Genomic DNA, 15435 nt, shown 5'->3' with positions numbered 1-15435 from the left:
TTCTTGTGATCCATTCCTCTGTCAGTGCAATCTTCAGCTGGTGAACATTTTCTGGTGGGTGTGGGTGTTCCCCTAGGCATCTCCACAGAGCGTTCCATATATGTTAGATGGGACTAACACATCGATAGGATTTAGATCAGCAGAATGGGCAGGCCAATCCATACGAACAATGTCCTCACTTTGCAAAAGCATATCAACAGCTGCAGTGTGATGGGGTGTGGCGTTATCATCCATAAACACGAACTCGGGGCCAATGTGCACCCTGGAACAGAAGCACATGGGGAATGATTACCTCACTACAGTAGCGTGCACCAGTTACAGTACTGCCTTCCAGTATCTGGACTTGTGCACGTCCATCCAAGATAACACTTCCCCAGGTAAGGACACCTCAACTGCCATATTGATCCCTTTCAGTGATGTTTACAGGGTGATACCATGTGCCAACCTCTTGCCAGATTAACTGATGTCCGGAATTGCTGCTGAGACTGAATCTCCTCTCATCAGTAAAGAGTACCTTACTCCATTGTGCTGCTGTCCAGTCCTTGTGTTTGATGCAGCACTGTAAACGGTGTCTCCAATGGGCAGGTGTTAAAGGGACACAGCATACTCTGTCAGGCAAACAGTCCACCTTTGTGGCGTCTCCTGGCCACAGTAAACTGTAATATCCTGCGTCCTATGCAGCTGGTTTGCAATGGATTCCATTGTCTGGTGTCAGTCCCTCTTGACTTGTAGGAGTATATAGTGGTCATTGAGCGTTTTTCGTGGAAGACCACTGGTCCTTCGAACAGCTGTACCTGTCATTCTGAAGGCAGACCATGCACGTGAGACAATGGTATGGGCAATACCAAACTCTGCAGCCACACTCCTCACACTTCAACCTTCCTCTAGCTTCCCAAATATTTGATCCCAAGTCAAGTCATCCAGATGTCTACTGGCCATTTCATTGTCTGTAGCACTGTATGAAACCAATTGACGATCTAACAATCGTGCTCACCATTTGGTAATTTGCACAACTGCTGAACTGCTGCTTTTATCTGTTTATGTGAGCCCTCTCATCACAGTTAAAATTTTTGCATGTGCACTAGCTTTCTACTGAACAGCCACAGTTATGCAAATTCCACAGGCTGTTTCGTTTGATTTTATGGTTGTTGTAACCTTTATAAATATTGTTGATCCTTAAGTTTTGCACACCGGTGTACTTAAAAGCTGAAGAGTAGTGCTAAGGAGGAATTAAACATAAGAATAAAAAACAAGTTCTCTGGCTTGTTTTAGTTCCTAAACATTTGTTAGTTGCAAATGATAAATGTTGCCCTTCACAGTGCCCCAAAGTGTTTATAATAATTACTTTTTATTAAAGAATCAAATAATATTTAATTTCTTTTTTTTTAAAAGGCTGTGGAATGTTGTCAAGTCAGAGCTTTGAGGTTGAGATCCTTGTCTGCTGAATGTGTTTTGTAGATATTCTTGAACCAAGAGAGCATAACTCTAGTATCATTTACTCAGATAAATTCCACTTTCTAGGAAGTGTGGATTGGGAAAATGTCATACCTTTCAAACAGCCACATATGGATACATTTATAATGTATAATTGTACATGAGAGATGCAGTAACACGTGACTAACGTGGAGGGAGAACCAGCTTAAACTGCAGGGCTGAAATTTTGATTTCAACTTATTATATATACTGTGAGTGCCCAAAAGTTTACTTAGCTGAGACCTTTGCAGAATCAGTAGTCCAAAGAGTGCCCAGTAGCATTAATTTTTGAACTATATAGTCTAAAAAAAATTTTTTTTAAAAATCGGGCTTACAGAGAAACCAGTTTACATTTTAATTTTATTATTTAATGAATTTAATTGTAAATTATTTTAAGATAACTTAATCATTTCCTAAATTTGCATATTGGATGTTATGCATCATGATTGACCTGTGTAATTTACCTGTTTCATTGTTTGACATGCATTAATTACTTATTAATTTAGAAGAAAAGTCTGAGAACTTCCATTCAGGAAATTCTAGAATGCAGTTCCAAAATGTTTGGGCTAATGCTAGATCTATTAAGGTTTTTCTATAAATTTATAAAATTTGGCAGTATGCATACAGTAGATACTGTTCTGAGGGGAATTGGTTTTAGATGGCAGTTTAAATCAAAATATTCTTTCCATTGAAAGAATTACAGCAGGCCCTTGTTATAACTTTTGCCATTATAACATAAACCCCCACAATTCCAGCTATCAGTGTTTTTGCAAATGCAATAACATAGAGCTTACTACCAGTTTATAATTGCTTGCAGTAATAGAAAAACCCAATAAACTGGAAAGTGCAAATTGTTTTTAAGGTCTGTGACCTCCAGAGATGTGCTTTAGAAAAATATCACAAAGCCATTCAAAATTTGTTCTTATAACAGAACATATGAAAGTGTATTGAATTTTAATGATCTGAATTTGAAACTAATACAATTTACACTATAAAAACAACCTTTAAGGAGTTATATAGCAAAAATTTCAACTTCCAAGGTTGTGGAGCGAATTACAAATTTCAAAAAAGTGTTATTGGGTTCACAATATGATATTTTCACGATACAATAGTCTCTGGAATGGATTAATATCGTAAAGTGGGGTAAACTGTATTGGACGGTCCCAAGCCCGGCTGCGAAAGGAGGAGGGTGGTCATCCTGCCGAAATGACCAGAACCGGGAAACCGGGGAAACTAGGCAAGAAACTGCATGAAATTCAGAACAAGCTCTTACAACAATGTTACCGCATCTGGGGTAGCCGATGCGCCAGCACTGGGGACCCAGGGTGCTGGTGTGAAGTGGATCACTGGCCACAGCAATAAGCTTACTACGCCAAAAAGGACAATTAACATTGGCGAATGGAATGTTCGAACGGGGCACCACGTTGGACAAAAGGAAATCATTGCCCAAGAACTACTTAGGTGCAAGATATCAATCGCGGCATTATCCGAATTAAGGCTCACCGGGTCTGGAATGATGATCATCCAACCACCAGCACCTAACGAAGCGGTTATGCTATTCTACTCTGGTGGTGAGAAACGAGAAGCAGGAGTGGGCTTTATGGTCGATGCTCAGGCCACCAGTAGTGTGATCGCTTTCCAACCAATATCGGACCACCTGGCAGTCCTTACTGTCAATGGCACCATCAAGACCCATATTATCTCCGCCTATGCGCCAACTGAGACTAGCCTGGACCCGACCAAGAATGACTTCTACAACCAGCTCCAACATACGCTGGATTCAATTCCGCAGACAGAAGTGATCATCCTCGCAGGGGACTTTAATGCCCATATTGGTGTGGACAGATCTGGTTGGGAAACAACGATGGGCAAGTTTGGCCATGGGAAGATCAATGACAACGGACTAAGTTTGTTGTCCTTTGCCGCATCTAACAACCTGATCATTGGAAACAGCCATTTCCAGCACCCTCAAAAACATCAACTTACATGGCGAAATCCATCTGGCAAGGACTCAGCAATCCTCGACTACATTTTGATCAATGCCAGATTTCGCTCATCACTCATGGACGTTCGTGCCATGAGGGGACCTGATTGCGGATCTGATCACTACCTCATCCGGGCTAAGGTGCAGCTCAAATTACGGCATGCAAAAAGATCATCTCGGTCAGCCAAGCTGGACTGGAGGCAGCTAATGAATCCTGCCAACAAACAGGCATATCAGATCGCCCTATCCAACCGCTTCGAGATGCTGGCCGTGCCCGAGGATATAAATGAAGAAGAAAAGCAGATCTCTGATGCCATCCTGGAATGTGCCAAGCCCCTATGTCCACCTGCCCGACGTCGAACGCAACCATGGATATCAGACGAGTGCCTCGACCTCGTGGACAAACGGAAACAGGCAAAGTTGGTCGACTTTGAACGGTACCGGCAGCTAAACCGAGAAGTCCGACAATGAATGACAGCAGAAAGAGAAGCATACTGGAACCAAGTGGCAGACGATCTTGAAGTGGCGGCATCCAAAAACGAGTACCGCACTCTCTACCGCACCCTCAGATGTCTGAGTGGAAAGACCAAATTGACTAGTGACATCAAGAATGTTGATGGGACCTTCGTGCGATCACCATCCGAACGCCTGCAACGGTGGAGTGAATTCTTCAAAGCTTTGTATAATCACGACCCACCTCAGGGACCGCCAGCAACAGCACTCTCGATCGACCCCCCCTGAGGTCTCCATGGTCGATGTTGAGCCTACAGTAGAAGAAGTGAAAGCAGCCATACAATCCCTGAAGAATGGCAAGGCACCAGGAGTGGACCAAGTCACCACAGAAGCGATCAAAGCCGGGGGAGATGTACTGCTTCGCCGACTACACTCGCTCCTCAAAACCATCTGGTGCACTGAACAAATTCCGTTAACATGGAGGAAAGCCATTATCGTACCGATCCACAAGAAAGGTGATAACTGGGACTGCAAGAACTACCGTGGCATCAGCCTCCTTTCCATCATCGGAAAGGTCTTTATGAAGATCATCCAGTCAAGACTGCAAAAACATCGCGAGCAAACCAGTCGAGAAGAACAGGCAGGATTTAGACCCGGGCGAGGATGCTGTGATCAAATCTTTGCCATTCGTCAGCTGATGGAGGAGAGGATCCGGTGTGGACAGCGAACCGTCATTGTTTTCATTGACTTTAAGTCTGCTTTCGACTGTGTCCACTGGCCTGCCTTATGGAAACTACTAGAGGTTGAACATGTACCTCAAAAAGTCATCACACTCCTCCAAACTGCATACAACGGTTTAACGAGCCAGGTGCGCATCCAGAACGATTTATCTGAGGAATTTACCATCCAAACTGGAGTCCGCCAAGGGGATGTGGCCTCCCCGTTGCTTTTCAACATCGTGGTCGACGCCATTATGAGGCAAGCATTCAGAAACAGACAGGGCATACAATATGACAAGGATCACTATGTGACTGACCTGATGTTTGCTGATGATAGTGCTATCCTTGCCGGTAACGACGCTGAAGCCACGGACATCCTCTACGACATTGCCCGCATTGCCCGGCCATATGGTTTGAAGATCAATGCTGGTAAGACAAAGGCCCTGACAACAGATGGGTCGCAAGCCACCATCTATCTCGAAGGCGTCCAGATCGAGCAAGTGCAGGACTTTAAATACCTTGGGTCGCTGGTCCAGGAGAAGAAAGTTGCATCCACCATGGAAATTCACAGCAGAATTGGACAGGCGGCCACTGCGTTCGCCTCGCTCAAATGGTGTCTGTGGAAGAGGACCAACATTTCCACAAAGACTAAAATCCGACTCTTCCAGACTTTGATCCTGCCCATTCTTCTTTACGGATCGGAAACATGGATTTGTCTCAAGTTAGATTTGAACAAACTTGAGGTATTCCAAATGCGATGCCTGCGGCAGATCTTGGGCATCTCTCTTCGCGACCGCATCACTAATGATACCATCCGCGCCAGATGCCAACAGCAACCAACCATTGCCGACCAAATCCAGAAGCGAAGGCTCAGATGGTTTGGCCACGTATGTAGAATGGGCCCGAACAGAATACCATCCACACTCCTTTGGAGACAACGACCCACCCAATGGAGCATCCAATGGACCGCGCCTAGGAAAACGTGGGCCAAGCAAGTGGAAGATGACTTGAAGAGCCGACGTCTCGACCTTAACCAGGCCAGGACTGAAGCCATGGATCGTAAGGTATGGAAGAACATCACAGAGCAAGTCCGAAACCCTGCGGCACCTACAGCAGCATAATGGTTGCGTGGCCAACCGCCTCCCCCAGCTGCCAGCTAAGGACCAAAGAAGAAGAAGAAACTGTATCGTATAGCTATGCACATGGTTTGAAATGCAGTATTTATGAATGTTTTTTTAACATTTTTTGCAATTAATGTTCATATTTTTGATTTTGTTGATACTTTTGTTGTTGGTGGGGAAAAACTCTTAAACCCGGCAACTCGTAAAGCAGGAACTTCCTGTATTATTATTATTAGCCATGTGGTGCAAGGAAGCCTGAGGCTTATGCTGCACCAGCCAAAAAAAAAAAAAAAAAATGACTTATCCTTTATAGATTTTATTTATTTTTTAATTTTAAGATAATGTGAATTCTAAATGATCAGTTAGATCAGTGGTTTTCAACCAGGGGTGCCGTGACACCTTAGGGTGCTGCAACAACATTCCAGGGGTGCCACGTAATTTGAGTTTAAGTTACTTAAACTTATTATTTTTTAATTTTTTTATTTAATTATAAAAAGGTGTACAGTATCTTAATTTTGTGATCTATAATTGATGTTTCTTTAGTACCTCTAAAGAATAAAATTATATACTGTATATATATAATTTGTATTATGAAGTGTAATTTTTATAATTATATTATTGTAATAAATATAACTTTTTTTTATTATTATTTTTTATATACACACACAGAATCGGATCTAACAGGCAGAAAATTGAGTAGGGGTGCTGTTATTAAAAAAAAAAAGATTGAAAATCACTGAGTTAGATGATGAATAGTTTTTTCTTCTCTGGCACATAGCTTTAGAACACTATTCAGCATAACCACAGACCTTTGTTTCAAGTCTGTCTGCAATTACCAAAGATAAGCAGAATTTTGTAAAAGAAATTCCAGTTTCAAAGAAGAGAAATAAACAGAAAATGGCAAGAACATGCATTACCAATTTCAATGTTATGGTAATGATACATTGATCTTAAAGCTTCGTGGTTTGTGGCTGATTAAATTTGTAAGTCTTGTGCACTGTACAGAAGCACATGTTACAACCTGGTAATTTCTTTTAACAAGAACTTTCTTCCCTTATGTAAATCTTAATCATTCTTATAAGAAACTTTGAATGCTCAAAATAGCAGTGGTACAACCACTTGGCTTCTTGGTTACTGGTACATTCCTTGATACAATGGCACATTATCCTATAGGCAGAAAAGACATTTGCCTGGGGCACAATTACTGTTTCAAAAACTCATTGCTCTTTTTAAGGTCTGTAGTCTAATGAAGGACCCTTGTCACTTGGCTGGCTGGCTGTCAGTCTGTCACAGCATTGTATCTCTGGAGCCACTCAACCTGTTGACTTAATTTTGCATGGGTTTATACATCATGTGGGCCAACATAATGCCATATTGATCATTGTTGACAAAAATTTCTGAGAAACGTGGGTAAAATTTGTACACAACCTACAGCTAATTATATACTGTTGGAAAGAGCGTGAGTATTTTTAAAATTAAAAATGGCAGCGCCAGACAGGAAAATGTGAGTAATTTTAGTGTCTCTCCCCCCTATTTCCATTGCTAATGGAGCTAAAAATAATTGCCATGTATTATTCGATGCTTATCAAGGGAAAACTATTCCGATTAGTGAAATCTATCACTTACTTTTTGTATTAAAATTAAAAAACAATTTTTTATTGCACTTTGATTGTGCACTTCTTTGTACTAAGTAACTCTCCTTTTGGTGACAAAAAGGTTGCTAAATAGTTAGTTAATTCTATAAAGGTCATTTATAAACTTTGCGATGAAGTATTTTTTTAACAATTTTCAAAACTGGAGTTGTCCTGGCAAAGAGGTACTCAGAGCCAGTGGTGGGAGGTGCCTGTGCAGAGTCTTGCACAGCCCTTGCCTGCCAGTCACTTCTCCCCCAAGATTTTAATTTCTTCTCCAGGAAGAAATCTGAGTTGCTTCTCCCACCATGTCATTCACAACACCTGGAAAGAATCAAATACTGTTTTTGTTAGTGCCTCAATTTTAGGCCAAGCCAGGGTACTGGTAACTTTTTCAGTTACCATAAAGCTCTATTTGAGATACTACACTAATGACCATTTGTGACTATGGATCCTTCATCCTGAGTGCCCATCACTTAGTTGTCTGTTTGGTTTTTTTTAATAATATTTTTAAGTGATTTTTTTTTATTGGAAACAACCTTTCTACCTGCCAGAGGTCAGTGAACTTTACTTGAAAATTAATTTGAAAGTTATTTTTTTTCAAAATGGTTTTACTGTTAACAAAAAGATTGCTTAAAAAATGTTTGATTATTAGAAAGATCTTTCAATATTTTTCTTAAAGCTGTTGATTAAAAAAGACTTGAATGTCTGACTGCTTTTATGCTATAAAATATTTAGCAGTAATATGCAATCATGCTAATCATAATTTCAAAAGTGTAAGGAATTCAGTTCACAATTGTGAGTAATTGAAATACTTTTTTCAGTCATTAATTACTAACACAAAACCACAATAAGTTGGTTTTTTCTCTTGCTGCTTCTTTGACATTGAATTGCCACTTGAGAAAGTAATTACATTTTCACTTATTTTTGTTGCAGTTGACTTATGTGGATTTCTTATTGTATGAAATACTTGATCATCATGTGTTATTTGCTCCAGGCTGTCTCAGTGACTACCAAAACCTGAAGGACTACATGAACAGATTTGAGGTATCTTTTCTTTATACTTGGTTATTATGGATTTCCTATTTAAACCATATGATGTACAGCTACCTAATTGAAATTGAGCTTCATCCCTAACAAAAATTAAGTACATTAATAACAAAAGATATTATTAATATGCTTAAACTTTAGAGTTATTATTGAAATGCAGTAGCATAGGTAACGCCTTGGCATTGGGGCAGGTGCCAAGGGCACCACTGATGGGCTACATCAGTGCCAAGCCATTTCGACACATGAGGCTAGCTGACAAAATGTCACCCCCTAGATGTCAAATCAAGGTGGAGAGTAGGTGATGGGATGAAAATTAATTTTCACCAAGTGCAGTGTTTTCAGAGAGTAATTAAAGCCTGCGTGCATCCTTAAATCTGAGTACATGCTGCATAGCTCTATTTGCCATCCAGAATATACCTTTGAAGGGACCAAATTCATTATTTCTTAGATCATCTAAGAAATAACAATTTTGTTTTTACTGAAAGTGAGGAAACTTGCAAAAAATGTAGTACCAGTTGAAAAGAGGAAGGTGAAATGAAAAAAAATGCCTGGTGTGCATGCATGCTGAAAGATGAATTGTCAAACTTTGAAATAAGTTTCTTGTTTTTCAATTGATTCTGTTATAATGCAGTTAAATGAAAGATTTGAATATCTAAAAAAGATGAGACTAATTTTTTTTTGACTAGCAAAGCATTCCATTCAATGAAAAGTTACGATTTAGGAACTAAAGCTATTTTATTGTTAGAAAAATACCTTGAAATTAATCAAGACCAATTTAGATTTAATCAAATGCTTTAAACACCAAATAATTGAAATATTAGAAAACAAAAATCCCCATACACTTGGATATTTTAAATATACTGGATAAATGGGAGTTGCAAGAAACCTATCCAAATATCAAAAAAGCTCTTAAAATATTCCTTACAATGCCAACAACAGTAGCCACTGCTGGAAGGAGTTTTAGCAAGTTAAAACTTCTAAAAATATTTCTTGGCTAAATACCTAAGGGTATGAGTTGGTTTGTGCATGGTTACTGCACATACATTTTTACTACTAAGGTAGCATTGAATGCATTGTTGAATTATATCTCATGTTGAATACTTTTAACAAGTGGCAGAGGATTGCGCTGCTTTGTATAAGTAAAACACTTCACCAATGGAGAAGACTAGTGTTACTTACTCTTGGTGGGTGGGCAGATACCCTATTGTTGCAATAGTGACAATCCAGTTATGAAGTATAACTCCACAATATGAGAAATGCTTGGTGTGCATGGTTTAATCTAAAAATATTTTGCATTCCTATATAGTAACTTTATGTACCTATTCATATAAATCTAATTTTTATATATTAATATTGTTCCTCTAGCAGTGTTTCTTCTGTATTATGTCATTAAATAAGAGAAGTGCATTTTTTTTTACATTATATATGTATACAAATATAAACAATGATATTTGTTTCAACTGAATAAAACAATCATCAAAATACAGTCATATCTCTAAATGGACATTGTTGAGACCCACATGTGAAATGAGCTAGGAAGTGTTTGGGAGGTTCAGATCTTTTTGCAGATAAGCTTACTCTATTAGTTTAAGAATTTATGGTATATTTAATAGTAAGAAAAGGTGGGGGGGGGGGAAATGCTGTATGACGTAATGAAATTTTTGGGTACGGCGTACACGTAAGAATATACCCAGATTCTTGGCATGTGGCCTCAACAGTGCCCCCCACGTACACACTACTCAGATTCCCTCCAGTCGCTATTTGCAGAGTAGAGGTAGCAAGATTATACACTAGCTGATTCAGAAGCCTCCTAAAGACTTACCAATAAGTTTGGTCCAGTGTACTAGCTAGTGGCCGGCCTGCGAACAGTTTTCAAACTGTACCCTCGAAATGTAAGGAAGATTGGATCTCTCCATGATGTTCATAACCTCAGAAATCATCATCAGTCATACTGCATGAGGGATTGAGGGCGCTTTTGATACTTTATGGTGGGAAGTGCCCTCAGCAGACTCCGTTCCAATCACTGCTCTCTTCAGCTTTATAAACTTGTCAGAAACTACTTTGCTGATCGCACCGTCACCGTCATCACTAAAAGCACGAAGATTAACAGATCTGTCTCCCGTGGTTGTCCCCAAGGATCAATTTTGGGTCCCTTGATTTGGAACCTAGTTCTCGATGACTGGCTGCTTAGGACGACTGAATTTCAAAATGTGCAACAACTTGCGTATGCAGATGACATTATCATTTTAGTGAATGGAAACTCAAGATCTGAATTAGAACTCTATGCCAATAAAGTACTCTTTGAACTATCGTCCTGGTCCTCTAAGAACAAATTAAAATTATCCCCAACAAAATCGAAGATCATGATTTTTAAACACAAATTAGACTATCGCAGCCCACCAGTTGTAAAATTTCACAAGAAATCACTTCCACTTGTCCGAAGCACCAAATTTTTAGGAGTCATCATCGACGACCGCTTTTCCTTTACTGAGCATATTCAACATCTGTCCGTCAAAGTTAAGAGTTTTACCGCAATGCTGCAACAAATTACCAGACAAGACTGGGGACTGAACACTAAAACCCTACATCTATTTTATAATGCTGCCATAATCCCAATTACAACCTGTGCTGCCAGCCTTTGGTTTAGACGTACTGCACTCAAAACAGTACAAACCAAGTTATCCACTATTCAACGTTGCTTTCTCCTCAGCCTACTTCATGTTTGCCGAACAGTATCAACTCCAGCTTTACAGACTCTTGCAGGCACCATACCACTTGACTTGCATGTTGTGTTTAGAGGGATTTGCTTTTACATCTGCAAAGGCATTTCTGCAGAATTTCAGTGAATCATTGTTAACTCTCAGACTGATCCCAAAACCGAGCGAACCAGATGCTGGAATTTGTTAGTGAACACTTGGCAGAACAGATGGAATTCTACCGAAAAAGGAGCTATCACCAAAAACTTCGTTCCCGACGTAACTGCACTACTTTCATCATCCACCAGAAAATGGTTTTCACCCTCACTGTTTACCTCCTACATACTAACTAGGCATGGTTCGCTTAACGCAAAACTCTACCAATTCAGACTTTCCTGTCGATGTGGGCTACCGGAAGACTCTCCTCACGTACTTTTTGAATGCTCCATTTACGAGGATCTAAGATCGGCTCTTAAGGCAACAGTACCAAACTTGTGTCCCGGAGGCGAGAAGATACTCATTTCTGTCAACAATTTCCAGGCCCTTCAAACCTTCTGCAATGCTGCTTTTAATCGCAGGAAGTCTCTCAACCTCAATGTTAATTCAAGAAATGAAACTGAAAATGCATCATAAATCATAATAGAACTGTGCGCTGCCTTGTCGTCCTGATGACGTCATATACAAAATTGTTGTGGCTTTCAAGACCACGCAAAGATTTTAACAGATGCTGCACTTCTCTGACTCATCCTTTATCAAGACTCTCTTCAACTAAAACTGTGCTCAGTGATACCGTCATCCACCAGAGACTTCTGACACCACTCCAGTTTAACAGAATTCAGAATTATATCTATAATTTGTTCCTGCCGATCATGATTGAATGACATTACTACTCTGTTTGACAATACACCTTTTCTCTTTGTGGACCACTTTGGGCAGAACTGCATAAAGATGTGGGCAAGAAAATGGATCAAGATTTTATTTTACTTTTTTTTTTTTAATACATATATTTTCTATATATATATTTTTATTATTATTTTTTATTTTTACTTTATGCCACTCTCATCCTTATTTCTTCATCTTCTGCTGTCCTGTCTCCTGGGAATGTGTGTGTGTGTGCGATGTTGCCGGCTTGCTGGCACGGGGTTCTTTTGAATGGCTCCAAACCCTCTTTGGACATTCAGTACGTGACTGTTGAGGTTGGCCGGTTCTTGCGCAGTTGTGGCCTACCTCCCCGTGGTGTAGACGGACACTGGGCAGGCTTTCCAGGTGATCGCCTGCCTGGTGACAAAACGGCCAGAAACAACTAAACAACACAACAACACACACACACTGCACGAACATAACGTTACACACATTTCTGGTCTGTTACAGCGCTCTGTAACCATCAGTGTACAAAGACGGAGTTGAACTTTCGTTCAGGTGCCGTCCTACATAAGATACTATACATGTCTACATACTGCATGAGGGAAAAGATCGGAAAGGGTTGACCAGAACTTAGCGCTGAAGACTAAACATGGGTTCTACCACCTTACACAGAGACTGCATTCCTCCATGTGGTGTGGGTGTCACACCTCAACCCCTGTTGGTTTACACCTGGATAGTCACCCATTGAGAAGCTGCAAGCAGAGGATTTGGCTGTCACAGACTGTCCAGACTTCACCAAAATTGGGTCCACTTGACTTGAATGTCACTAAAATATCAGTTCCATCAGTGTTTTAGACTCCCAAGGTAGCAAATACAACTTTTCTTGCATGTCTGAGAGAATTTCTGACAACCTCAAGCACCAGCAATTTTCCCATAAGGCACAGAGGGGTGACCATCCCATTGTATAAGACAGCATCTTGAGTATCCATATATAGATGTTGAAGCCTCAAATTAGAATGGATGTATATCCATTTGAACAGGTGTAGAGAAGAGTAGTAACATGCCAGTAGCCCAAAAGAGTACCCATACTGAAGACTTCAGTTCAAGAAATTAGCCAATCTCTGAGATCTGGTTGTTTGTGGCTTTGAATAGGTTCATTAATTGGAAGTTAAGTGTCAAGTTTATTTGCTTTTGGCCAAAGAGTAATTGATTGTTGAAATAAACCTGGTGTTGTTCAAAGTGGTTTTTTTTTTTTTTTTTTTTTTTTTTTACACCATACAGTGCACATAAAAGGTACAATGTCCTTTTGTGAACAGTAATACACATGCAAAATAAGACTTGTTTAGTTCACACCAGCTTTCCTCATTTAATATTTCTATATTCCATTTGAACAATCTTAATATTAAGAATAAAAGACTGAAACATAATATTCAGCAGAGCATTCCTTGAACTTAAAATTGTTATGGAAATTTCCTAATGCCAACCTTTTGGTGCATTAATGGATGAGTAGTCATTCTTTCAGATGATAGCACTTATTGCAATTTTAAGGAGTCAAAAAAAAATTCCAGTGTGCAAGGCTAACAATACCTTTGGTTGAATCATTATAACATTTAGCTTCCCCCCCCTCCAGAAAAATGCTGTGTATTTACTCCTAATGTTGAACCTCACATAGGCATAAATTCTGATAAGATAAGCTAGTGATTTTGCCGCTTATTAGGATCCTATTTGATCCTTTATGCACATCATAAAATATTTTTAGTTATTTAGCATTGATTTCTAGTTTGAGTAAATGAATGGTTAAGTTTAAAGATTATAAATTAATTTTATATTAATTAAAATGCTTAAATTAAAATTTTTTATAGGCTCTACCAAATATTGAAAAATATATGAAGTCTGAAAAGTTTATGAAATGGCCACTAAATGGAGATATGGCCGAATGGGGTTCCAGATTCACACAGCCATAATTTTGTTGACAAGCAAGCATTCCATCAAAAAGAAAATATATTTTCATACAAATATATTATTTTGCATTATTTTTAAAGTCTTTTTAATCATCGAATAAAATTTCACTGCTTATTTGACAAACCTCTACAAGATTATTAAATATAATACCACATGAAGTTAATAATATAGTTTATTAAGCTATTTGCATAAACTACTATACATTATGGTAAGGTTTCAGGTATCTTACCAATACCCTTCATCAGAACATGCTGTTGGGGGAACAAAAATAGGGTTAGAAATTTGAATCCAATTACCAATACAGTAATACCCCGAAGTTACGCGATAGGTGGGTCCGACGAAAATCGCTTAAGTCGAATTCGCGTAAGTCGGGGTACAACTTTGCATATAAATACATATAAAATTTGCTTAATTGGGACCAAGGACTAAAAAAACACTAGTTTAGAAGAAAAATATTAATTAAATTGCAGTTCTTTATACATATTAATACAAAATATGTATTAAAAAACAAATGACTTACGTTAAAAAGTTATTTCGATGTCGATGGCTTCATAAAATCTAACAAATTCGTTCGACGACACAGCGCCTTCTTTTTTTCACGCAGAATTTCTTCGTAGCAAGCTGATAATTTTTTTATTCCTTGCTTTGTAGCTATAACGTGTTCTTCGTTGGAGTCTGTTTTCTAAAATTTTTAAGCCCTTTACAATTGAGCCCTTTTCAATTTGCAACCTGTCAAGTTTGCAATTGTCATGTGCTTTTCGCCGTTGCTTCATTTAGGCCTGTAGCACGTGCAATATCACATGGTCTTTCATTTCGCTCAAAGCGTTTCACAATTTCATATTTTTTCTCTATCGACAGAGGCGGACTGGCCATAAGCCTTACCAGGGAAACCCCGGTGGGCCAGTGTGATTTTGGCCATAAACCATAGTATGAGGCCACTATAAATTTTCCCGGGTAAGAATTTTTGACCCAGTCCGCCTCTGTTTATCGATAATTGCTTTTCTTTTTCTCTCTGAATCTGCAGTGTCTTCACCAGGACGCTTCCTTTTCACACCTTTTAATTAAGTATTTTACTCATTTTTAGGGAATAAAGCACAATTACAAAACGAGGAGGCACGCTTGATACGCATAAACAAAGCTGCGCGCATGTAGCAACTGAATAAACAACACCATAAAGGCAGAGATACGCTATTAACACCTCACATTTCTAGGGGTTACTACCATAAAACAATAAAAATCCGGTTGCGTTTCTGCTAGTGAAATCTGTTATAAACTGGTAGTAAACTCGATCTAATTGCATTTGCGATTATACCGATAGCTGGAATTGTGTTGGTTTTTACGTTATTATGGTGAAATGTGTTTCCCCTTCACTGATATAAAAGCAGCAAAGTTGAATTTTGTTCATCTTTCGCTCTCATTCTCCGCCGTCGCACCGTATATCGATAACATATGAAAAACGACCTTGAAGATAGTGGGCGGCAG

The 15435-nt window shown here is 39.2% G+C and overlaps 1 protein-coding gene across 1 annotated transcript in view; it reads left to right on the top strand.

Moving 5' to 3' along the window:
• LOC150090156 (glutathione S-transferase Mu 2-like) overlaps positions 1 to 13986 on the top strand; it is a 58038-nt gene extending 44052 nt beyond the window's left edge. The window contains exons 6-7 of the mRNA XM_090368978.1: positions 8318 to 8428; positions 13854 to 13986. Of these exons, the coding sequence (XP_090225104.1) occupies positions 8318 to 8428; positions 13854 to 13955 (213 nt within the window). The 3' untranslated portion in view covers positions 13956 to 13986. The remainder of the gene's footprint in view (positions 1 to 8317; positions 8429 to 13853) is intronic.
• Positions 13987 to 15435: the final 1449 nt, after the last annotated feature.

The sequence above is a fragment of the Mastigoproctus giganteus genome, chromosome 2 (genome assembly GCF_048544385.1).
Source record: "Mastigoproctus giganteus isolate SK-2022 chromosome 2, ASM4854438v1, whole genome shotgun sequence".
Taxonomy (NCBI): Eukaryota; Metazoa; Arthropoda; class Arachnida; order Uropygi; family Thelyphonidae; genus Mastigoproctus; species Mastigoproctus giganteus.
The sequence above is the reverse complement of the archived record's forward strand: the minus strand, read 5'-3'. Positions and strand labels throughout refer to the sequence as shown.